We start from the raw sequence: 25,973 nt of genomic DNA, 5'->3' as shown, positions 1-25,973 counted from the left end.
TGTGTCTGTGTGTGAGCACGAGTGCATGCGCATTCTAGAGCATTAGTTGACCTCCATATCGGGACCATTCTGGTACCCTTACATTTTGTTTGACTGGCCTTCCCCATGAGAGATAACCTCAGGGTGTACAGGCAGAGGTTCTCAAACTATGGGCCTAGGACCCACCAGTGGCCCTAGACCGAATTTTTGGTGGTTTACAAAATTACAGGGCAGATTAGGCTATTGGCTTCAAGGGTAAAAAAGGCTGCTACTTGGGGGAGCAATCACCATTATAGCCACACCCTGTGGCATTTAGAAATCAGGCAGCAGACTCTGGGGCCTTTGAAAAGTTTAAGAACAATTGATATAGGGTCATGTTCTTCCACCAGTTAATTTTCCATTCATCAAGGTACTCAATCTCTTCATTCATGTTTTTCCACCAGTTAATTTTCCATTCATCAAGGTACTCAATCTCTTCATTCATACTAGATTTCACCCATGTGTGTGTTACATAATATTTCGAAGTTCACACTCTGGGCTGAATTTCTATGTGGTCTAGCAGGAAGAAGAAAAGTTTTTCTGGATCCTCACGTTATCATTTGCACACCCATCATTTTTTTTTGCAACAATTTAGTCCAAAAAAATTTCAACCAATACTAGTACAAGTGTCCAACAGACTGCATGCTAAGTCGATTTTCAATACCAATGTTCTTCAGACAATGAAATGGCAAATCATTTCTCCAGCCTCAATAAACAATGCAAATATATTGTGTTCCAATGTTTCTTTATTAACTGATCTCTCCTGTTCAATTCAGGTTTGGTGGCCATGAAGGCTAAAATCACAGTGAAGGTTTTTGCCAAGATGCAAGAAACAGCCACTGAGAAGATGATACCAAAAGCAGTCTGTCGTAAATAGCAGGTCACAGTCTGAGGCAGGCCCATAAATAACAGAGAACAGAGGAAGAAAAGCAGTAAAGAGATGGCCCATACATTGTACCTGTGGAATCTTGTAGATGCTTAACAGAGCACTTTGAAATACATTCCACGTCATATATTATCACAACCACACATTTCCAAACTGACATTGGACACCAGTGTTAAAGGTAACAAGGGAAGGGAAGTCAGATAAATTATTTCAAGTGTATTAATTTTCCCTAGCTTCAGAGTACTAATGTTTACTAACATGTCATCGGAATCTTTACGATCAAAGAAGTACAATGAGGGTATCCTGATGGCTCCAGAATAAAATGTATGTTTATGGGTCATCTAAACTGAAACCTATGTCAACCTCAGGAGATTCTTCAAACTCCAGGAAAGAGCTATATAGTTCTTGCCTCCTGTCTTGTTGAACATGCTAGCAACCCAGCTCTATGCTAGCAACCCAGATCCATCTACTCAGTAGCAACTCTCATAAATAATAATAAAAAGAACAGAAATTTTTGTTATTGAAAATTGACTCATGATGTTCAAAGGGTATAATTAGCAAAATGCAATTGCACTCTGTCTCCAACTGGCAGATAACCGACACAGGAAGCAATCCAAACCTGCGCTGGAGCAGGCAAGCCAGAAGGCTTGTGCTGCATCCAAGGCAGGTTTGTGGGCAGCAGTGGCTCAGCCAGAGGCAAAGGGAAACTCTTCCCCTTAACCCTGGGTAAGGGCTGCTGGCCCCAATGGGTCTCCTTGGACCTGTGCCACCTCTGGAGGTAGCGCAAGTCCGAGGAGAATGGAGTGGCTTGAAACTGCTGTTCTCCACAGGGGTGAGGGTTGGGATCCGGCATAACTGCCGGGTCCCAGCCCCGCCTCCAACTCCCCACACGCCCGCCCCTGGGGCCGCCCATCGCCCGCCCTTCCCCTGCCCAGAAAACCTCCTTCCCTCCTCCTCTCCGCCCCCCCACACCTACCTTTGATGCTTGTGCCAGTGCAAGCACACCAACACATGCAGCTGCGGGGAAGCTGTGGCGGAGGCTTATGCCATAAGAACATAAGAACAGCCCCACTGGATCAGGCCATAGGCCCATCTCCACAGCCTCTGCAGGCCGGCGCTTCTCGGAGCGCCCACCTGGCTTCCCAGCGAGGAGGCAAAAACATGCTTTACGGCATGTTTGCAACCCTCTTATGCCGGCCCTAGGGACTTGGGCCGGCATAAGGTGCACTTTGGATTGAGCCCACAGATTCAGAGGATCCAAATGTTATTTGGAGAACTACAGAACAAAGAATCTAGCTGTGTGTAAGAGGGTTCAAACAGAGAAGTTTAGAATATAAGAATGTATTGTTATTGATTGTGGCCTTAGATCATCCCGACGGGGTTTAGAAATATGGAGAATGAATTGCAGTATTCATGAGAAAATTGTAGGGCTGAAGATTGTCTCCCCAGAGTATTCTCCGTGCAACATCACTTGCCGGAAAAGAAGAAAACATGTTGGGCTTCATGTGTAACCTAGTATGATATGCATGATGTGTAGGCACAATACGAACCACCGTGAAAAATAGCAACATATGAGTAAGGCACAGGTTTCCAAGCTTTTTAGCACCAGGACTCATATTTTAAAAAGACACTGTATTGGCATCCACCTAGTGTTACAATAAAAAAAAAATACCAGTTTTACCTTGCCAGCTGCTTAAGCTTCTGTTTTTATCCATTGTACTATGGAGTGTGTATGGGAGGGTGTGCATTCTGGAGCTCCACGTTCAGCAGATCAGGACCATTCTGGTGCCCTTACATTTAATTCAACCAGCGTTCCCCATGAAAGAATAACCTCAGGTTGTACAGGCAAAGGTTCTCAAACTGTGAGTCAGGGACCCACCAGTGGGTTGTGACCTAATTTCTGATGGTTTGCCAAAATTACAGGGCAGATTAGGCTATTGCTTCAAGGGTTAAACAAGCTGCTACTTGGGGGAGCAATCACCATTATAGCCACAAACCTTGGCATTTACAGAACAGGTAGCAGCCTCTGGAGCCTCTAAAAAGTTTAAGAACCATTCATCAAGGATCATGTTTCTCCTCTGCTCAGTCTTATCATGTGTGATCTCCCTTGTGGTGCATTTGTCTTGCTCTAGATTGAGCAGTACCATGTGTAGTGCTATGACTCTGCTAGGTTTCAGAGCTCAGGCTTTCTTGCTGGCATGGTGGGGAAGACTTTACTTTGTGGTGCTGTCCGATGAGAGAAACAGGGCAAGACCACTACTTTTGCCCACTACTTTGCCCTTTTTCCAAGGAGAAGTTAGGATGGAAAATAAGGTACATCGGCCCTAAACGCCACCACTGCATCACTAAGAGTGAGAGTGCAGGCATGAAAGACATCAGAAGTCACTATTTGTGCAATGAGTGGTCACTTTTCTCCTTCAGTTTATTTTCCATTGATCATGGCACTCAAGCGATGTATTCATACTAGATTTCACCCATGTGTGTGTTACAGAATACTTCAAAGTTCACACTTTGGGCTGCATTTCTATGTGGTCTAGCAGGAGGAAGTACAGTTTTGCTGCTCCCTAACATCACTGGAACTTTCTAACAATTTATTCTGAAAAATTTCAACCAATACCCGTGCAAGTGTCCAACAGGCTGCATGCTAAGTGGATTTTCAATGCCAACATTCTCGTGACAATGAAATGGTAAATCATTTCACTAGCCTCAATAAACATTGCAAATATACTCTGTTCTAATGTTTCTTTATTATCTGATCCCTGCTGTTCAACTCAGGCTTTAGAATAATTATGTAGCATTTAGGGAAAAAGATACAGCCCAGTAACCCAGCACCAGAAACCAAAATGGAGAAGATCTCCACGGCCACCATGGATTTTCCTTTAGTGCTCAGGTAAGCTGGAACAAAGGACAACCAGACACTGCAAAAGACCAACATGCTGAAAGTGATGAATTTGGCTTCATTGAAACTGCCTGGTAGCTTCCTGGCTAGGAAAGCCACAGTGAAGTTGACCAAAGCCAGAAACCCCAGGTATCCCAGAACACAGTAGAACATAGTGACTGAGCCTTCATTGCATTCCACTATGATCTCTTCAGCCAGTGAGTGCATGTCTAAATCTGGGAATGGTGGAGCAGTGCAGAGCCACACAGCACAGATAGCCACTTGAATGAGGGAGGAACCAAGAAGAATGGAGTTGGTCAGTCTTTTCCCCACCCACTTCTTCATCCGGCTTCCTGGTTTGGTGGCCTTGAAGGCCAGAACCACAGTGAAGGTTTTAGCTAAGACACAAGAAACAGCCACAGTGAAGATGATTCCAAAAGCAATCTGTCTTGAATAGCAGGTCAGTATCTGAGGATGGCCAATAAATGGCAGAGAACAGAGGAAGCAGAATAGCAAGGCAATGAGGAGAGAGTAGGTGAGGTTCTGATTGTTGGCTTTCACAATGGGAGTGTCCTTGTTCTTGATGAAGACTCCGAGCATCAAAACTGTGAGCAGAGAAAAAGTCAAAGCCAAGAAGGCCAACGTGATCCCCAAAGGTTCTCCAAAAGAAAGGCTGTTTAGACTCTTTGGAAGACATTGATCTTTGTTATTGTTTGGAAACAGATGTTCAGAGCATTTGAAACAGTCGTTTATATCTGAAAATAAACCAGTTGCCAGGTCAATGGCTCATTCATATAGCAATTTTCCTTATTCAATGCATCCATTTGTTTTTACTTTCCACTCTTAGGGCACAATCCTAACCAGGTCTACTCAAAAGTAAGTTCTATTTTTTTTTTTTCCAGTGGGGCTTACTCTCAGGAAAGTGTGGTTAGGATTGCAGCCTTAGTCCTTACCTCCCCAAAAATGCACCCCTCCCCTTCATGTCCGAACTCTCTATCCATGAAATTCCAGTGGTTTGTCCTTGAGGGTCTACAGAATGCAAATCTATTTCCATGTCCTGGTAGAACAGAAAATTATCCCACTTGTCACTTTAAAGAAAAAGAATTAATGATTGCCTACAGAGACCACTTGTTAGTGCTTGGGGTATAATGATATATACTTGAGTTCAAAGGGATGTCTGGGAAGTTCAACATTATGCCTTTGGCCCCAGCCCTACTGGGCAGCTCAAGGTCCTTTACTGTGTTGCAAACATTTGGCCGCTTTTGGATTATTCCAGTTTGCTGCCACAGATGGGCAGAGGCCTCTGCAGATGCTGGTAAGTTAGCAGTGGAGGCAAATTTTGGCAAGAGCTCCACTTCTTCCTGTGGAGGGAATTTAAGCTGCTGAAGACCTCCTTGGCTTAAGGGGACATTTGTCCCAGAAGCCGTAATGGGTCAACTCACACTTGCATGAGCGATATTGTGCAGATGGACTGGGCTCAGGAAGAGGGATATAATATGACGCACATGAGCACTGCTGATTCCGCACCCGTCCTGGGCTCTATCCACCCGCTACGCTGTTGCAACCCCTCTTTGCCCTCCCCTGCCCTCCCCCAATCCTGCACCAGGTCTGGCAGTTGTCTGTGTTAGCACTGGTGTGTGTGTGTGTGGGAAGGCTCTGGACTTCCTGCCCAGAGCCAGGGTGGTGTAGTGGCTTGGGAGGGGAACTTGGAAGATCCAGTTTCAAATCCCCCTCAGCCATGAAGCTTCCCGGATGACTTTGGGCCAGTCACTTTCTTTCAGCCTTACCTACCACACAGGGTTGTTGTGAGGACAAAAGGAGGGGAGCGGCTGTGTGCACCGCCCTGAGCTCCTTGGAGGAAGGGCGGTATAAAAAGGTGAAAAATAAATAAATAAAGTGGTGTTGAAAAGTGCTTTATGGTGCATTTATGACAGCATGCACCAACAGAACATGTGTTTCACCAGCACTGCTCTGGATTGGGATGGGGCCATTGGCTGGTTTTCCTCTGTGCATTATGACAGAGATCTTTCTCTTGTCTGGGTTGGCATTGCCCCTGTTATGTTTAGAAGAGCTGAACTGACAGTAAAAGAAAGCTCATGCAATAAAATGCCATGGGATGCAACATATAAAACAGTGCTTCTCGTATCACTGACCCTTCCGATCTGAAATCTTCCCATCTGGGCATGGAGCGCAATCATAGCAACAAAATGGCTCCCCCTCCTTCTTTTTCCTGCTGTAACCTGGATGGCAGTGGTCATTACACAAAGCAATGGGTTGCACCTATGCACAAATGGAAGGGAATATATGTGGTGTTCAATCTGGCAAAATGATGAACGTATAGAGCTTTAACACCCAACTTGCTTCTCTTGGAGTTGGACTGGCTGAGATCTATTATTTTATGAAGGGGATAAGAAGTCAATTTTTCCACAATGGATCAGTGAACAAAAGCCTAAACATTCAAAGAGGAATTGTGATAAGATATTATAATGAATATCATCGGACCATCCTACATGACATTTCATCCTGCATTACATTTCAGTGTAATCTGACATTGCATCTCCTCTATGGAGAACTCGTGCAAGGAAAGCACCCTACAGGTAGACCACAACTGAGATACAAGGACATCTGCAAGAGGGATCTGAAGGCCTTAGGAGTGGACCTCAACAGGTGGGAAACCTTGGCCTCTGAGCGGCCCGCTTGGAGGCAGGCTGTGCAGCATGGCCTTTCCTAGCTTGAAGAAACACTTGGCCAACAGACCAAGGCAAAGAGGCAAAGAAGGAAGGCCCACAGCCAGGGAGACAGACCAGGGACACACTACACTTGCTCCCAGTGTGGAAGGGATTGTCACTCCTGAATTGGCCTTTTCAGCCACACTAGACGCTGTGCCAGAACCACCATCCAGAGTGCGATACAATAGTCTTTCGAGACTGAAGGTTGCCAACAAACCTACTTGCTCCCAGTGTGGAAGGGATTGTCACTCCCAAATCGGCCTTTTCAGCCACACTAGATGCTGTGCCAGAACAACCATCCAGAGTGCGATACCATAGTCTTTCGAGACTGAAGTTTGCCAATTAATATTTTAGTGTAATCCTTTGAGGGCCAAATCCTAGCCTCAGCTGGCCTTCGTGATGCAGGGATGCTAACACAGTTTCAGTTGCATTCTGCAGGCTGGCTAGGGACCTCGCAGCAGCAGAGAGGTATGAAATGACATTTTTTACTTGACTACTCTGCCTGTCCATGGGCCCCCTGGAACTCTCTTTTTTGATGGTGACTATCCGGTATCTCCAAGGGAGTGTGTTGGATCCAGGCTTCTGTTGGCAACATATTGTTGGCCATTTTTGAATGGATGTTACTCATACCCATTAATACTGATTGAGGGTTAATACTGATGCACTCCTTTCTAATTTGCAATCTTTTCTAATTTTCCATCTTAGACAAAAGAGTAAGAGCTCACCTGGTTAAACTTACTATGCCACGTGATGTCTTCCTCATTAATGATGAACTCTTGACCAGGTAGGGCCTGTGGATCCATCTTTCCAACTTTCACCCTTAAGAAGGATTGGTTTGGGAAAGTCACCCAGTTGAGAATATCAAACCCAGCTCCTAATTCCCTGTTTTCATCAAAAGACACTGTGTCCCCAACACTGTTGTTAAATGAGAAGTTTGTAAGTACATGGTGAAGCTAAAATGAAAAAGGGTAAGTCAGAGGTTATGACATGAAGAACAAAGGTTTATTTGGCCATTCTCACTCTGCTATTTTACAATATGTTCCTTGAACTGATGGTGCAAAAGAAAAAAAATACTCCATGTGATTAATTCAACTTTCATATGGACTTATCCATAAACTTCATGTTTTCTTATAAAACATTATATGTGTTATAAAAATATCATAATGTATAACATTCACAGCCCAATCCTAACCTGTCCTGGAGCAGGCCGGCCGGCCGGCCTGTGCTGCATCCAAGACAGGATTGGGGCCGAAAGCGGCTCAGCCCAGGGCAAGGGGAATCACTTCCCCGTACCCCGAATAAAGAGTAGCTGCCCCAATGGGGCTACTTGAATCTGCCCCACCTCAGGAGGAAGAGCAAATCTGAGCAGCCCAGGACTGCCCCAGGTGGCATGGGAATGAGGTTAGGATCCTGGCCCACTTCCTACTCCCTGCCCCCAGGAACACCTGCCGCCCGCCCTCCTCCTGCCCCCAAATGCCTCTGCTCACCTCCTCCCCACCCTTCCCATGTCCCCCCAGACCCCTGCGCTGGCCACGCTTGGTCAGCGCATTCTTACCTGGCCTAGAGCTCGCACTGTCATGGGGAGGCCAGTGCACGACTGTACGCTGGCTTATCTTCCCCTGGAGTGGCGCCAAAGTGTTTCACAGCACTTTTGCGATACTCCTGGGCCGGTACAAGGGACTTGCATCGGCTCAAGGGAAAATTAGGATCGTGCTTTAAATCATAGGGACAGGGAATCCTCATTAGTGTGGCTACAGCCATAAAATCCATGAAACTGAATTAAATCAGTCATTTATGTAGGGAGTGAAGAGGAATATTAATTAATAGTTATTGAAGATAAACATTAGCAGGTTAAAAAAAAAAGTTAAAGCACTGCTAAAAGGCCATTTCTTTAGGGTGGAGGATCTATATTGTTTTGCTGGAGGATTACAACTGTCCATATTCAGCCAAGCAGTTTGCACTGTATGACTCCAGACTGCAAGATTACTACAACAATGAGGGGCATAGGGGAGACTCCAGAAGAGTGTGGGCCCTCAGTCACATTCCTTCATGGGTCCACCCTCTGACAACACCAGTGTCAGTTCTTTTATTTTGGGAAGTTTCTGGAGGATCTGGGCCATCCACATGTACTCACACATCTTAAAATGCTAGAATACTCCACACTGCGTGCACTTTAATACCTACTTCTTCAATCAATGCAGAGGAAGAGGAAACATGGGAAACAGTCTAAGAACCCAGTCCTATCCAACTATCCAACTGATGCAGCCTTGCCAATGGGGCGTGCACTGCGTCCTGTGGGGGGGGGGCAGTCCCAGAGTCCTCCTACAGGAAAGAGGATGCTTGTTCCCTTACCTTGGGTCAGCATTGCAGCTTCATTGGCACCAGAAAGTTGGACAGAATTGGGACCTAAGTCTTGAATGAGAAATCACCTGGACATGGAAAATATTTCCATTTCCAAAAGGAAAGAAACCACAATGGTGTGTGCAGATTTGATTTGACTGGCATATTTTGTGAACTGGGAACTAACTAGCATTAAACCTTTCATGACTGTAGAGATGTTCTGAATGGGAAGAAGGTTACCTGCCATGGCTGAAAATCTGTAGTTCTCCATCTAACTCTGTCCAACATCCTGCTGAGTTTGGGTCTCATAGTGAATCTTTTATGCAAAGCATGCGCTATGGCATGGACTGCATTGTAGATGCTGTAGCTTTGCCCAGTCATGCTCATTTCAAACATTAAGCCAGGGAGGTTCTCCAGCTTTTCTTGACCAGTGCAACTGTTGTGGCCCTCACTAAGTTCATGTGGATAGGAAAACAAACAATTGAATGCTTTTTCCCAGAAGATTTGGAAGAAATCGTCCCCCTTTTCTGAGTGAGGATTCAGGAGGAGAAGAAACTTTGAAAACTCTGGAACTTCTTGTGACTGAATTGCAAAAGACAAGGCCCCATCAAAGACTTGGATGTCAAAATTCCTCTGCATGGAGTCTGATGAGAAATCCCACTGGGCTGTCATGATCCACACTTTACCAATAGACATTTCTTTAGTATCTTCTATCACTGAATGGAAATATATGTACCATGTCAGCCATGCTCGAGTTTGAGGTTCTGCATTTACAACCAATACTTTGACTTTGGAGTTGTTTATTGAACTGGCCTTGGTCTGGATGGATTGAAATGACTGTAACATCTGAAAACTATTCGATACTACTGGTGTTTTCTCACTGAAGGCAATACAGATTCCTTGTTGGTGCAGGATCTGTGTTAAGGTTTGCACAAAGGTCTCCCCATTGTCATCCTCTGCTGTGACAATGCCAACCCACGTCCACTGGAAATGCAGAAGGAGCTGGGCAATGCCTTTGTACAGGTGTGCTTCATTGGGGACCATCCCAAGGAAAGGAAGGCAGTAGAGTTTTAACGTTCATCGCTGGAGCAAATATACAGCACGCAATCTAAGGAAAACAACTTATTGTTCACAACATGGAGTTGAAATTCTGAAAACAAATGATGCTATGCTGTGGAATTGGGGAATGATTTGATACACTATGATAGACGGCTAGTCTGGAGGATGTTACTGTGGGTCAGTAATTCTTCAAGGGAAGAGACACACTGAGTCAGTGCTTCATTGACACAGAGGCACATGTGAAAAAAGATGCATAAAAAGGACATATGCTGCCCGGGGAGGGTGATCAGCTGAGCAGATGAAAAGGGAAATATCTGGAATATTTTTCCAGTGCTTGAAGATCTCAGAAGAACTGTTTGTTCATGATACACATATCCGGGTCATTTGTGCTTCTTTATGCTGGATATGTTTCCCATCCTGCAACTATGGGAAGCATCGTGGATAGCAATGTACCATCAACAAGCTTTTGCCTGACACCTCTTTTTACTTGATATGGGCAGAGAAACACACCTTTCCGCTTTCTTTCCTCAGAGGTTAAACTATACAATCACACCACTTAGGTAAAGTAACAGCCTATTTATTGAAAGAGTTATCTCCAAATGGAACAAATCCTATGTAAGCAGCACTGAACTTAATGGGAAATCATTTCATCAAAAGAACTTTTCTCATTGACTTCACTGGTGCTTGATCAAGATTCACATTCCTCAGACACATTCCATTGAGCTGTAATTATAAAAGGAGTTTCTAAAAGCAATTCTAAAAGGAGTTGAGTAGTAATTCTAAAAGGAGTTTCCAACCCCATCACGAGCCTCAGAGAAGCTTCCACAGAGCACAAAGCTCCACACCCAGAGCATTTGCCCCATAGAGTGAATGGGAGGTCCACCACTGACCTGTTGCCTGCTTCGAGCTCAACATAGGTATGACTCATCCATACTACTTATCAGTATACAACAAAATCGATGAAAGGAGATGATATCTGTGTCATCACTGAGCAGAGTATCATCAACAGATTATTTAACTTTTCTAACACTTACACATCACACTCCTCCTGAAAAGATAAGGAACAGTCAAAATCCCAAATATTTGTTTAACAGTGCATAGCCCACATACTGAGTATACCTGTGGAATCTTGTAGTTGCTCAACAGAGTAGCCATTTGAAGGGAAATTTCAGAGTCTATTCCCCCAACGACAGCTATCAGCTTGCTTTGCTGGTCAAAGTTGAAATTGGGGACCATCCTTTTCCATCCGGAAAGAAGCTTCAGGGTGTTCTGCTGAGTCACTCTTGCGTCTGTGAAGCTGTCATAAATGTGGAAGCCCAGGGTGATATTTGGTAGGACCTTGGGGTTTTCGTTGATTTCCTTGACAGCAAATACCAGTGATAGGATATGCTGGTAGCTTTTTGGTGTTGCACTAAAGGAAAAGTCACATATATACGAGACAGATATTCCTCTCTTCATGAAGGATTTCCTAAAGATTATACCACATCATACATCACCACAATCACACATTTCAGCATTGACACTAACATTCCTTCAAAATCAAAAGTATCAAGAGAAACCAAGTCAAATAAATCATTTCAAGTGGTGTGGTCCTTCCTAGCCTTGGAAGACGTAGATAAGCTTCTGGGACATTTTTATCAGATTCTATATTAGAAAACATTGTTCTGGGGCTTTCACTGAAAGATAACATATCAAAACAAGCAATAAAACTGAGTAGCATTTGCTCCAATGGGGTAGGAGCCTGATCTACTATTTATCAGACCAGATGATTTTTTTTTTTTGTAAAGTTCCTGGGTCCTCTGTTGTTCAACATGCTAGCAGTCTATCAAGTAGGAACTATCATACATAGAGCCAAGAGAACAGACACTTTTGTTATTGAAGTTGACCCAGGATGCTGAAAAGACCCTGCACATGCCCGATCTCGTCTGATCTCGGAAGCTAAGCAGGGTCAGGCCTGGTTAGTACTTGGATGGGAGACCACCTGGGAATACCATGTGCTGTAGGCTTATACCATAATCTTTCGAGACTGAAGGTTGCCAACGAAAGATCTTCTTCTGGCAATTGACAGAAGATGGAAACTGACACATATTCAAAACAACCAAATGTCTTGTGTAGAAATACAGAACAAAGAAACCAGATGTACGTTATAGGACTCACCCTGAGAAGGCTGTGATAATACAATTATGGAACGAATATATATATATATATATATATATATATATATATATATATATATATATATATATATATATATGGAACTGCGTGCTATATTGGAAGAACAGGGAGAATACACAAAGACAGAAAGAGAAAAAGGCAAAAAATGGAAAATATGAAAAAGGTCTTACAACAGAAAGTAAAAAGAGTTTTATCTCCCAAGCGTATGTTCTGCTGCTGTTGCAAGGTATAGTGGTGCCAAAATGGCCACTAGTGTATCCAGCAGGGCCAGAGTAGCTGCTGTAGTCTTGTTCTCCCGTAGAACTCAGCTGGCACCAAAGGGTCTCCTTGAAGCTGCATGTTGGACAGCACGGCTCATGAGGGCGCGTAGGATTCCGCCGATATCCCTGCCCCTTCCCAGGCCTGATGTACCCTCAGGCCCACTCTCCCTCCATGCAGCTCTGTCCTCTCCCCATCTTCCCCCACCCTGAAAATCCTCCCCGCCGCAGGGCAGGGACACTCACCGCCTGGTGCTCCTCCAGGGCATCATCCCAGCAATGAGGCTCAGTGCAACTGGCACCGGAAGCATATCCACTGGTGCCCAGCATCTCCTGTGAGTGGTAAAATGCCTTATGGCACTTTTATGACACCTAGCGCCAACTCTGGGTTTGGAGCATTTGTGGCACACCCATTAGGTTAGGGCTCAATGAGCCTGGTGTATCTCCAGAAAACTATCATATACATTCTGTTTTCTGAACACGCATGCAACGGTTATGACCTGGTCTCCTGCATATTAAAGAGGAAGGCATTTGTTTCCTTACACAATATCATCAGGAAATATTGTTCTAGGGTATTCGCTGAAAGACAGTGCGTCATTCATGCAGCCAAACTGAGTAGTAATTTCTCCAATGATTAGTATCCCATTCTGATAATACTTATATGGGAACTGCAAAGGATTGGTCACAGTGCACATTGCAGGGTCTCCTCTACTGTCAGTTGAAGGCATTTGCAGTATCAGAAAGAACAACCACAAAAGAAATCGCCCTGCCATCTCTGGAAAGGTCTTGACTCCAGATATTCAGTACATCTTCCACCGTCTGTCTCCATACACTTCTTTCAGTGGCTCTAGGTTCTTTCGGAAGAACGAAATTGCCAAGGATCAGGCAGGAATATGGTACACTCATCTCAGCTTCACAATCTGCTTATGGAAGATTTCCAGGTATATGAAGAGTCCTGGTTATTGATGGTGGTCTTAGAGCATCCCAATGGGGTTTAGAAATATTGAAGACAAATCGCACTACTTGAGAAAATTACAGGGCTGAAGGTTAACTCCCCATTCTCTGTGCAGCATCATTTGCAGGAAAAGAAAAGAAAGAGAAGAAAACATGTTTGTTGGGCCTCACCTGTAGCCTAGAATGATGTGTATGAGGTGCAGGCTCAATACAAACCAAAATGAAAAAGGGCCATGCATGAGTAAGATCTTGGAATGGAGAGAGAGATGTGGGGCTGGCATACAAAGGACTAAAATGACATTGATAATGATTTTCCTGTCTTCCCAGGACTAGATCATTTTCATCATCCAATTTAGACACAGTCATATTGTTCTTGACTGGATTTTGTATATATCCACCTATCGAGTCCTTCCCAAGGACCTAAGATAGGCAACTATTTTTTGTTTTTATGTTGTTGCGTTACAAATATAGTCGAAGTATCTATGCTGTTCCTAGTAAGGTGGCCTTTTGTAATTGACTGATGGCACTTGTGTTCATCCTGATAGTATTCAAGTACTTTTCCAGGTGTTTCAGAATAGATGATGATGATGAAGCACCACTTTTGGACAAAAGAAAAATTCACAATGTGGTTTACAGACAAAGGCTGCAATCCTATCCAGACTTACTTGGGAGTAAGCCCCATTGACTATAATGGAACTTACTTCTGAGTAAGTTTGAACTGGACTCAAAATCAAATGTCCCCAAAAGGCTCACAATCTAAAAAGTTTCAGGACACCAGCAGACAGCCACTAGAAATGACACTGTGCTGGGGTGAAGAGGACAGTTAATCTCCCCCTGGTAAACATAGGAGCACTACTTGAAAAAGTGTCTCTTTGTCCAGTTAGTAGGGTATCGCAAGCTATCTCCAAGGGTCTGGTCTTGTTAGAGTTAGAAAGAGAAGCTGGTATAGGAAAGCCTGCCTAAATGTTGAATCATGTCAAAATCAGATTTCAGGTGTTGTCGAAAAACCTGCAGCCTTCCCATGAAAGAATAACTTCAGGTTAAGAGTCATGTTTCTCCTCTGCTCATTATTGTCACATGTGGTCTCCCTTTTTGTGCAATTGCCTTGCTGTAGACTGAGCAGTTCCATGTGTAGTGCTTTGAATCTGCCAGGTTTCTGAGGTCTGACTTTCTGGCTGGCATGGTGCAGAGGACTTTACTCCATAGTGCCCAAGGAGAGAAACAGGGCAAGACACTACTTTTGCCCACTTCCTTGCAGTTATGGACTTTTTCTTCACCAACTCCATGGCCAAATCTAATTGAAAAGATTACAGTTGAGACATTGGCCTTCAGAGCAAATCAAGTGTTGGTTGTGAACCCTTGACAGGGTGCAAAACAACAGAGCTCAGGAAGAGCAGTCTGTGAAAGAGACTGGGCCCAAACACCACTCCCTCTGGTCTTAGTAAAATAAACCAACAGACAAGGAGGAAACCAGCAACCCAGGTGTACCCAGAGTAGAAGCAGAACTAGGCAGGTGGACGGCACAGTAAGTATGGCATGCTCAGAGCCATGGAAGTGGCCTCTCCCCCTTACATGGAGACATTTGGGTATGAATGATTCCGATGCTGAGGGGGAGGGGTTGCTTACACGGCACATTGTGGAGTATGTCGTACTAACCTCACTGCCCCTCCTCCAGCTCTACTTCTGCCCCAGAGAACTCTTCTGAATCCAGAGACTGAGGGCCCAATCCTAAGCTGTGAGTGCCGGCTCACTCCCAGCATGCATTGTTGCAAACGTACCATAAGGCAGGTTTGCGGGCTCTAGCGCTGCTGCTCCACCAGCGCTAGGCCAGCGCTGGCCGCATTGGCTAGCACTGAAGCTCTGCTGCTTGGCATTTGCGTGGACTGCCAAGCAGTGGAGAGGTAGGTGAATGCGTGGGAGGAGGCTGGGCGGAGGCGTTCTGGGGAGGGGGAGGCAGTGGAAGGGCAGGTAGAGGACGGGGTGGAGGTGTTCCAGGTAGAGGGAGCAGGGTGGAAGGGAGGCTTTGCTCCACTGGATCCAGAGCCTCCATGTTGGGCTGGCTGCTCGACATGGAGGCTCTCGATTCTAGGTTGACCATAAGTTAATCCTGACCTGATTTCCTCCTAGACCAGACCCCTTTCCAAAGAACAGATAGTAAACTCAGAGAGCAGAGAAGGACACACAACTGACCCGCAGAACCCATTCTTATAGAAATGTAACCCACTCCTTATCCCCCTCACAAACCAAGTTTCCTTAAAAGAAACTTCCTTGCTTCCTATCCCTTGAATCATCACCTCACGTAACAGTCTAGGGCCATCATGACATAGAAATAAGTGTTTTTGATAAGCTCTTTCTTTCATTCACATTTACATTGTGGGGCAGGAGGTCTGGTCTAGAGGGTAGAGCCTCTGTTTGCCTGAAGATAACATCTGTAGGTTGCCAGTTCGAGGCCACCGGCACCGTGAATGGTGAGACCTTGAAACAGCTGACAAGCTGAGCAGAGTTATTCCACCTGCTCTTTGGTGTGAGCAAAGAAGTGTCTTGGCTGCCCTCCATGTGAGAGATGAAGGAGCTGCATGTCAGCTTGCGTGGGAGGAAACTGGAGGCCAGAATGTGAGACCAGATTAAAAAGATCCATCTGAAATGTTGTGGTTCTTGAAAGATAAAACCTTTCTTCGATTGTAAAAATCCTACATTTTTAGATTTAGAACAGCCCTGCCCTAAATTTAGTTTTAGGGGATTTAGAACAGCCTGCCCATGTAAACCACCTTAAAGTCTGAGGAGAAATCTGACGACCAAGAAAGGCGGTATATAAATACATGTATTATTATTATTATTATTGTGTGAGTGACTCAAAAATATTTCATTGCTTAAAAAGAATCCCCCTCCCCTCCCTCCCCAGTATTGTCAATCAGTTCTGCCATTGGCCATAGCACACAATTCCTTCATTACTAGATTTCACCCATGTGTAAGTTACGGAAAATCTCCAAGTTCACACTTTGGATTGAACTTCTAAGTGGTTGAGCGAGAGCAGCAAAGGTTTTGCTGGATCCTCATGTTACCATTTTTATTCACTAACATTTTAATCAGAAAAATTTTAAACAAAACCAATGTAAATGCTGAAAGGGCTGCATCCTAAATAGATTGTTAATATTACCAATCTCGCGACAATGAAATGGTACATCATTTTACCATTGATTCTCAATAAACATTGCAAACACACTCTATTCTAAGGTTTCTTTATTATCTGATCCCTGCTGTTCAACTCAGGCTTCAGAATAATTATGTAACATTTGGGGAAAAAGATACAACTCAGTAATCCAGCACTGGAAGCCAAGATGGAGAAGATCTCCACGGCCACCATGGATTTTCCTTTAGTGCTCAGGTAAGCTGGAACAAAGGACAACCAGACACTGCAAAAGACCAACATGCTGAAAGTGATGAACTTGGCTTCATTGAAACTGTCTGGTAGCTTCCTGGCCAGGAAAGCCACAGTGAAACTGACCAAAGCCAGAAACCCCAGGTATCCCAGAATGCAGTAGAACATAGTGACTGAGCCTTCATTGCATTCCACTATGACCTCTTCAGCCAGTGAGTGCACGTCTAAATCTGGGAATGGAGGAGCAGTGCAGAGCCACACAACACAGATAGCCACTTGAATGAGGGAGGAACCAAGAAGAATGGAGTTGGTCAGTCTTTTCCCCACCCACTTCTTCATCCGGCTTCCTGGCTTGGTGGCCTTGAAGGCCAGAACCACAGTGAAGGTTTTAGCTAAGACACAAGAAACAGCCACAGTGAAGATGATTCCAAAAGCAATCTGTCTGGAATAGCAGGTCAGTATCTGAGGATGGCCCATAAATAGTAGAGAACAGAGGAAGCAGAATAGCAAGGCGATGAGGAGAGAGTAGGTGAGGTTCTGATTGTTGGCTTTCACAATGGGAGTGTCCTTGTTCTTGATGAAGACTCCGAGCATCAAAACTGTGAGCAGAGAAAAAGTCAAAGCCAAGAAGGCTAACGTGATCCCCAAAGATTCTCCAAAAGAAAGAAAATTTAGAATCTTTGGAAGGCATCCGTCTTGGTTCCAGTTTGGAAATTGATGTTCAGGGCATTTGAAGCAATTGTCTGTGTCTGAAAAGAAGACCAGTTTCCACATCAATCAATCATCAGTCACAACACTATTTTTCTTCTTCCATGTACCAATTTTGGCCCAAGCTGAAGGTGTTTTTTGTTAGCACTCATAATTTTTTAATCTTCCATATTATGCATTTCCCATCCAATGCTATGGAGATTCTCAAAACTCATCATTTTCTAGAACGACATTCTTGTCAACCTTCTAGTTCATCCCCAAGATTCAAGAGATCTATTACTAAACCAATTGGACACGTATAATTCTGCTCTCACACGCAGTTATTTCCCCACTGGGAAACAAGGGCATATCTGAAAAGTGTTATAACTAGCGCCCAGTCCTATCCCTGCAAGTCCATAGCATGAACCCTCGCTCCATGACTTCCTGGGTATAAGGAGGGGCACTTCTCAGTGATCATGAGCTCCCTGTTCTTTACTGCCATGATACACTGCGTGCAGTGGGAGAGGGACAGGACGTAGCATTCCAACAAGTTTGGTTGTTATAACCTGAACTAATTTTTAGTTTGTTTTCTGTGTGCCTTTTGATTCAAATCTGTTTCCTAACGGGAGCAGCATTATCCCTGTTCTGTTTTGAAGATCTGAACTTATGGTAAAGGAAAACTCATGACATAGATTATCCAAGCAAACAGTGCTTGTGATGTCACCTACCCTTCTGATCTGAAATTTTCCCATCTGGGCATGGAGTACAATCATAGCAACAGAATGGCTCCCCCTCCTTCTTCTTCTTCCTGTAGCCTGGATGACAGTTGTCATTACACACAGCTATGGGTAGCACCTACACACAGATGGAATAGAATTTGTACGGGTCTTCTCTTTGATTCAGAGTGTACTCTTTAACCTACACAGCTTTAATACCCAGGTTGCTTCTCTTGGAGATGTGAAGGGTGGCTGAGCTTGAATGATTCATGGGAGAGAACAGAACCCAGACTGATGGCCCATTCTCTTGTCTGTTTGCAGCAAGTGACTGTCGATGCTACTTCTGTATAATTTATTTCCTGGGCGTTTACTGGAGTAGTGGGAGACAATTGGCATTGTACTATGGCTTTTGGAGGTGCATCGGGTGGACATTCATTTGGTTTATCTCCTCCCAGAAGTTTCACCTGTTGAATTTCTGCCTTGACGTCTTGTTTCCCCAGCCTAACATTTCGCAATTCCTAATATGATCATAATGCAGGAGAATGTGCAGATTTTTTTACTAGTGCACTATTTAAGGTGATCACTTCAACTTCCAAATTCTCCCCTTTTTGCATCACATGTCAAAATAGAAAGCATAAGAAAGCTCTTTATAAACACTTTTTAAAATTTAAAATGTTACATATGGTAACAAAGTTTTCTTTGCCAGTTTTGAATGTTACTAATCAATTTCTTTTAGGCAAATGGGAGCATAACCCTGATGGGCTCATGCCAGCCAACTGCCAGCGCCCACTGTTGCAAACATGCCATAAAGCATGCCTACAACAGTCAGTGCCAGCCCAGTGCCAGAGCTAGCCCAGTGTGAGCCTGTGCTGGGCCAGCACCAGTTGTAGGCTGACCGGACACCACCCAGCACTCCAGGCATGTGCCAGGGGGCGGAGAGGTGAGTGGGGGCATGGGGGAGGCATTCCAGGATGGGGGAGGGTGGGAGGAAGGTAGGGCAGTTGGAGGGTGCAGGGTGGATGGAGGCGGGACTGGTGGAGCTTGCTCTGCCAGATCCAGACCCCCCACACTGTGCCTCCTGGCCCGACATGTGGCTGCTTCACTTTGCGCCAGCTAAATAGATGGTGCAGAGTCAAGTAGCCCCATTGCGTAGCCCCATTGCAGGGTTTCTTACTTTCCTCTGAGGAGATGTCAGAAGCCGGCAGCGGCTGCCCAGCATCCATAGAATGCAGAGGCAACAATTTTGGTGCCACTGCAGCCCTGGGCACCGGGCAACTCAAGATTGAGCTGCTTGAGTGGTTATCAAGGCTTAATATTAGAACATATCGTTTCCCATCACAGAACCAATGGTCCCAACTGACCTGATTGAACATGGTGTGCCATGCGATGGCCTCCTCATTAATGGTGAACTCTTGGCCTGCTAAAGCCTGTGGATCCATCCTTCCTACTTTCACTTTTAAGAAGGATCGGTTTGGAAAAGTCATCCAGTTGATAATGTCAAGCCCAGTTCCTAATTCACTGTTCTCATCAAAACTCACCATATCCCCAACACTGTTGTTAAATGAGATGCTCCTTAGGAAAGTGTTAAGCTAGAGGAAAAGAGGAAAATAGCTTGCCAAGGAGAAAAAATAAAGTTTCTTTGTCCATTCCCTCTATGATAGCCAGCCAATAGAAACAATATTGGTTTCTTGTAGTATTTTATGTCTTTGATCTAATTAAGAAAAAATAGAACTTTGTTACTTTACCTCTCCAAGGGATTTCAAGAGCATTCTTTCAGAGGAGCTTGAAAAACCAATGTCTTGTTTACAAAACTGAATTGGAATGGCACAAAGAGTCCCTGGCTGCAGAGCAATGGAGCTCAAGCTATCAAGATGGTGTTTTCTCAAACCTATGCTTGCTGTGCAGAAACCTTTACATGAGTTGAAAGGGGAATCTTGGAGAGATAGCGAGGTCATCCCCCATCTCCTTTTGATACCTCGGTCAACACCAAAATGGTTTGCAACCTTCAGTCTCGCAAGACTATGGTATAAGCCTACAGCACTCGGTATTCCCAGGCGGTCTCCCATCCAAGTACTAACCAGGCCTAACCCTGCTTAGCTTCCACGATCAGATGAGATCAGGCATGTGCAGGCATGGAGTCAAGCTTGAAAGGGGATTGTGGGGAGATGGAGAGGCAGCCCATCTCCCTGTCAACCCTGAAATGCTAGACACCAGGCGGGTGGAGAAGCAACAGACTGCTTAGCTTGGACTCTTTCAGTGCAATCCTTTGTATGTTTACTCAGAAGTAAATCCTACTGTGTTCACTGAGTCTTACTCCCAGGAAAAAGTGAACAGGATGCAGCCTTTTGAGTTTACAACAACCTTTAAACCAGCCCTCTAACACTGGCATAGCTAGAGGGGGGTAGGGCACTAAGTTTTTCAGGCAGCCTACCCACAGCATGCAAGTGGCTCCTCCCCTCCCCTTTGGAGCCATTTGGGTGGGGGCGGGATGCAAAATGGAGGCGAATGGCTGCTGATGCAGGAGCCATTTGGGCAGGAGGTCTGGTCTAGAGGGTAGAGCCTCCGTTTGCCTGAAGATAACATCCGTAGGTCGCCAGTTTGAGGCCACCTGCACCGTGCGACCTTGAAGCAGCTGACAAGCTGAGCCGAGTTATTCCATCTGCTCTGAGTGTGGGAGGATGGAGGCCAGAATGTGACACCAGATCAGAGTGAAACATCTGGACTGTTGTGGTTCTTGAAAGATAGAACCTTCTTTCAATTGCAAAAATCCCTACGGGGATTTAAATAGCCTGCCTATGTAAACTGCCTTGAATAAAGTCTGAGGAGAAATCTGACGACCAAGAAAGGCGGTCTATAAATACCTGTATTATTATTATTATTATTATTATTATTATTATTATTATTATTATTATTATTTTTATTTTTATTATTTGTTGCGAATGGCTGTGGTACTTCTCCCCAAACGACGATGGGTCAGTTCTGCCTCACCTACTGCCCCCACACTGCACGTCCCTAGACCACAAGGAAGGTAGCAGCAGCAGGTATAGTATTTCCACCATTGGGAGGTCATCACAGACCATTCTTCTGGGCAAAACTGAATGCAATAATATTCAGTTTGCACCACTTTCATTCATCGTGGGAATCTCCTCCAAACCTAGCTAAAACACTGCACTCTTCTTGACTAAAGAGATATTTTGAATGGGGAAAAATTACCTGCCAATGCTGAAAATCTGTTGGAAGCATTCTAACCCTATTCTCCATCTTGCCATGTTTTGACCTGAACATGTGCATTTTATTCAAAGCCTGCGCTATGGCATGGACTGCATTGTAGATGCTGTAGCTTTGCCCAGTCATGCTCATTTCAAACATTAATCCAGGGAGATTCTCCAACTTTTCCTGACCAGTACAAATATCACTGGTCTCTCTGAGTTCACGAGGGTCAAAAAACAAGCAGTTGAAAGCCTTTTCCCAGAAGACTTTAACAAAATCATCCTCCTTTTTTGAGTTCGGATGTAGGAGCTGAAGGAAGTTTGTAAACTCCGGGACTTCTTTTGAATGAATTGCAAAAGACAAGGCACCAGTGAAGATTTGTACATCAAAGTCCCTGTGCATTGATTGTGATGAGAAGTCCCACTGAGCTGTCATGACCCACACTTTACCTATAGAAATCAATGCAGTATCTTCACTTACTGAATGAAAATAAAAGTACCATATTAACCATGCTGTGGTCTGAGGCTCTGCATTTACAATCAGAACCTTGACCTTGGAGTTAGTGAACAATCTTCCCTTGGTCTGAATAGATTCAAATGCCTGCAGCATCTCAGAAGTATGGGATAAGACTGGTGTTTTTTCACTGAAGGCAGTACAGACTCCATTCCGATAAAGCATTTTCCTTAAAACTTGCACAAACTTCTCTCCATCATCATCATCGGCTGCTATGATCCCAACCCACGTCCAGTGGAAATGCAGGAAAAGATGCACAATCCCTGTGTACTGAAGCTCTTCATTGGGGACTGTTCGGTAGAAGGAAGGGAGCTGGGTTTTAACACTCCTCACTGGAGCAAAAATGCAGTAGGCAATCTATGAAAATGAAACAGACCTTTCCAATGAGGAGCAGAACTTACACTCTCAAAATAAAAAATATTATTGCATTATTAGAAAAAAAATAGAAATAATTAACTGGTTCCCTTTCATAGATTCTCCTGTATTTTGTTTCCATTGTATATTTTCACTGAAGCTTGCCACACTAAACAAAATTTTCCTTCATACAACAGATCTGATTGCAATAACTTTTCACCCATTTGCCATTGATGTTCCCTGGAGTTATTGATGAACAACATCCTCTGCCACCAACATTCCCCCGCTCCACACACACACTCCAGAACTCCATTATGTGCTACTGGCAGGTCAATGACCATTTCATATTCTGGCTTCTCCTCAAGGTTGGTCATACTCTGCAAAATGTGAAAGCACTCTTGAAAATATAGTTGAACGTTCTGGGCAGTTTGGAAGGTGGGAATCCCTTGCATTTCATCATTCTGATGAAGCTGAAAAAAACTATGCACACAGCATTAATGGCAATGCACTTCTTATGCAATTCTTATAATCCTTCAGGCCAAGCCAACCAAGTCAGCCAGCTCAAAGGAAGAGACTGTGAAGGAACCGCTAATGATTCTCTTTGCCATGTAAATCCTGTATGTGACATAAATAGGTTGTCACCTGTGTGGTGACATGTAGAGGTGTATGCAGAGGAGGAACATTGTCAGCAAGTGTCAAAGTTAACCACATGGGAAAATGATGGAAAGTATGCCTGCTTTCCTACTGCTTTGTACACAAGAACTTGGAACAAGCTATTTTGCAGGATGAACACCTCCAATCTTGTTATTTTCCCCATACTGGGGACAATATCATAGAGAACCTCAAAACAACATATGCTATCAGGATATACTTTGATGCACATTGATAGAGGGCACATGGATTGGGATGCACTGTTAATCAGTAGACAATGCAAGGAAAGAGACACATTAGTACAATATTTCATTTACAAACATACATCTACCAGTACCAGACAGTTACTGTGAAGAGAACCTCTGTTGGTTAACAGAGAAGATGAATGGAATCTGTTCAAGTCACAGTGACACATCGATCTATTCTGATGAATACATGTAGTTGAGATCGGGGGGTGTTTGATATTCCACAGATTCATTGTACCTGTGGAATCTTGTAGATACTTGAGAGAGTAGCAACGTAAAGGGAGATTTCAGAGTCATGCCCACCAATCACTGCCATCAGATTATTTTGCATATCACAGTTGAAATTGGGAACCATCTGTTTCCAGCTGGAAAGAAGTTTCAAGGTGTTTTGCAGGGTCATTCTTGCATTTGTGAAACTGTCATAAATGTAGAATCCAAGGGTGACGTTGGGCAAGATCATGGGATTTTCATTGACCTCCTTCACTGCAAATTCCAAAGCCAGGACATGCTGGTACTTCTTTGGTGCCATACTGTAGAAAGAATTGCATTAATATAATGCAAATATTTTATATCATATTCCAAAAAGGCATGGGTTGTAAAAAGGGATCCACATTACACATGTGTGAAACAAAAGATTTTCTCCCTTTCCCATTAAGCCATTTCTGCCCAGCATTGTATATATGCAACAGGGGCCATATGTGTATACCTGTGGGCTGGGCAATAATGGGTTAATATAAGGCTCAAATATGTCCAGAATTAAATTGATCTCTATTTATAAAGTAAGTACACAGTGTCCATGACAGAGAGAGTAAATGACCACCTGAGAGATAGGTAGCAAATACAGACTGAGAAATAGATAGGTAAACGTCAACTGTCTTTTGGAGGAAGACTAAAAACTCACAGAGATACATGGAGGGTGATGAAAATGAAACAGCTAGAAAATAATGAGATAAATCAAGGTATGTGCTGCAAAATAAGAACAGGTAGAGATCATAAAATGGACAGGAAGACAACAAAGCATAACGTGGCTTATACAAATAACATCATGTAATAACAAATCACAAGTGCATAGTTTTAAAAGCCTGCTATGAATCCTCACTGCATTCTAAAAAGAAATGCTGTGAAGTGGAGTGTGCACTTTACCATGGGTTCACTTTACAATTGAGCTTGTAGTAAAACAAGATTCACCATACAATAAGTGATTCACTGTATGATGGACTCATGGTTGCCACCCACATGACCTCGATGCTGATAGATAAGCCAACCTGTGATGAGAATGCAAGCATTTGTAGTGACTTAGGGCTAAATCCTCTCCAATTTTCCATTGCTGGTGCAGCTGTGCCAATGGGGTGTACGTTGCGTCCTATGGTAGGGTGGCAGTTACAGAGACCTCCTCAAAGTATGGGAACATTTCTTCCTTTACCCTGGGGCTACATTGTGGCTGCACCAGTGCTGGAAAGTTGGACAGGATTGGGCCCCCAACCAACAGCTGTATTCTAAATATTGGGGCTATGTGTATTGAGGGAATGATATCCTTGTAATTTTTGCTTTATAACCAAACATTGCATAAGATGATAACTGTGGCCCCTCAAAAGTACCGCATGACCCCTTGATCATTGCATAAGGACGCAATTCTAACCGAATTTCCAGCATTGGCATAGCTGTGCCAGTGGGGCTTATGCTGCATTCTGCAGTTGGATGCCAGTCATGGAGGCCTCCGCAAGGTAAGGGGTTCTTTGTTTCCTTACCTCGGAGTTTCATTGTCCTGACCTCGGTGCTGGAAAGTTGGTTAAGATTGCATACTTAGATGTCTGACCCCTGCATCTGACCTGGTCTAAGGGGGGGGGGAGAGGGAAGACTGAATTCCTTACCCAATCTCATCAGCAAACTTTGTTTTGGGGTGTTCACTGAAAGTTATTACATCAGATACACAGCCAAACTGAGTAGCAATCATTGCAAGGGTTAGAAACCCTGCCTGGTAATATTTATATGGGAACTGGAAGGGTTCAGTCATGGTGCACATAACTGAGTCTGCCTTGCTGTGAACCAGAGGCATCTGCACAGTTCCAGTAAGAGCAGCAGCAAATGAAATGACCCTGCTACTCGAAATGTTTACATTCTGCCTCATCCACCAGCTGCCTTGATACAACACACTTTGAACAGCACTTCTGTACTCTTGATAGAAGGAGAGCAGATGGTTTTAACCCCGCCTGTCAGGGGATGATCACCCCAGCTCTAGATGACACATGGATAATTTGTACAAGCTTTCAGACTTCATTATCGATTGTGGCCTTAGAATATCCCCAAGGGTTTGAACATTTAGAGTGAAAATCCTACTACTTTGCTATAATTACAGGACCAAATGCCATCTCCCTACAGTTTTGAGTGTGCCAAACATGACCTGCAAAGGAGGAAGAAAGAAAGAAAACATGTTTGTGGGAGCTCACTGTAATGTAATAGGACATGCATGACATGTAGGCTCAACATCTCCAAGTGTAGCCATTTTCAGCCTTTTTCATCTCGCGACATGCTGACAAGGCACTAAAATTGTCAAGGCACACCATCGTTGTTTTTTTAAATTGACAAGGCACACCGTGCAGCTGGTGGGAGGCTCACATCCTCCAAAAGACCTAATAATAAATGACCTTCTCCCAAACTCCCATGGCACACCTGCAGACCATTTGCGGCATACCAGTGTTTTGTGGCACACTGGTTAGAAATTGCTAACCTGGTGCGCGGAAAATAAGAGCAAAGGGCCTAGCATGGAGACAGGGAGGACACTAGTTCATTTGGACACCACTGACATTTTTAACATCATGGACCTTCCCCTTTCCACTAACATGTACCTAGGAGAGACAAATGTTGAAATGTGTTCTGCCTGGTTTTGGTCTTGTTTAATGTTCAGTTGTTGGACATGTCTGT

At 44.2% G+C, this 25,973-nt stretch overlaps 2 protein-coding genes across 2 annotated transcripts; both read right to left on the bottom strand.

Annotated features, from left to right (window-relative positions):
- Positions 1 to 3,638: 3,638 nt before the first annotated feature.
- On the bottom strand, positions 3,639 to 13,037 carry LOC136653286 (vomeronasal type-2 receptor 26-like). Its single transcript, XM_066630197.1, has 5 exons — positions 12,886 to 13,037; positions 11,030 to 11,321; positions 9,092 to 9,835; positions 7,251 to 7,464; positions 3,639 to 4,387 (listed from the first exon to the last, which is right to left on the bottom strand). The coding sequence occupies exons 1-5, from the start codon at positions 13,035 to 13,037 to the stop codon at positions 3,639 to 3,641; spliced, it is 2,151 nt and encodes a 716-aa protein (XP_066486294.1).
- A 3,488-nt stretch (positions 13,038 to 16,525) lies between these two features.
- On the bottom strand, positions 16,526 to 25,065 carry LOC136653285 (vomeronasal type-2 receptor 26-like). Its single transcript, XM_066630196.1, has 6 exons — positions 24,923 to 25,065; positions 23,290 to 23,581; positions 21,328 to 22,158; positions 19,440 to 19,667; positions 18,091 to 18,217; positions 16,526 to 17,424 (listed from the first exon to the last, which is right to left on the bottom strand). Exons 1-6 carry the CDS (start codon positions 25,063 to 25,065, stop codon positions 16,526 to 16,528), a joined length of 2,520 nt encoding a protein of 839 aa, XP_066486293.1.
- Between the last annotated feature and the right edge of the window lie 908 nt (positions 25,066 to 25,973).

This window comes from Tiliqua scincoides, chromosome 5 (assembly GCF_035046505.1).
Source record: "Tiliqua scincoides isolate rTilSci1 chromosome 5, rTilSci1.hap2, whole genome shotgun sequence".
NCBI lineage: Eukaryota > Metazoa > Chordata > Lepidosauria > Squamata > Scincidae > Tiliqua > Tiliqua scincoides.
The sequence above is the reverse complement of the archived record's forward strand: the minus strand, read 5'-3'. Positions and strand labels throughout refer to the sequence as shown.

What these genes read in the sequence shown, in the direction of transcription:
- LOC136653286 (XM_066630197.1), bottom strand. Translation starts at nt 13,037, where the DNA reads ATGTGCACTGTGACCAATCCTTTGCAGTTCCCATATAAGTATTATCAG. An exon ending in ATATTTCCTGATGATATTGT is followed by an intron (nt 11,322 to 12,885) that starts GTAAGGAAACAA and finishes CTTTTCCTTTAG; the next exon opens with TGCAACACCAAAAAGCTACC. An exon ending in GCAACTACAAGATTCCACAG is followed by an intron (nt 9,836 to 11,029) that starts GTATACTCAGTA and finishes CTGCATTTCCAG; the next exon opens with TGGACGTGGGTTGGCATTGT.
- LOC136653285 (XM_066630196.1), bottom strand. Translation starts at nt 25,065, where the DNA reads ATGACTGAACCCTTCCAGTTCCCATATAAATATTACCAGGCAGGGTTT. An exon ending in GGCACACCATGTTCAATCAG is followed by an intron (nt 18,218 to 19,439) that starts GTCAGTTGGGAC and finishes ATCTGTGTGTAG; the next exon opens with GTGCTACCCATAGCTGTGTG. An exon ending in GAAAATTTCAGATCAGAAGG is followed by an intron (nt 17,425 to 18,090) that starts GTAGGTGACATC and finishes TCTTCTTTTCAG; the next exon opens with ACACAGACAATTGCTTCAAA.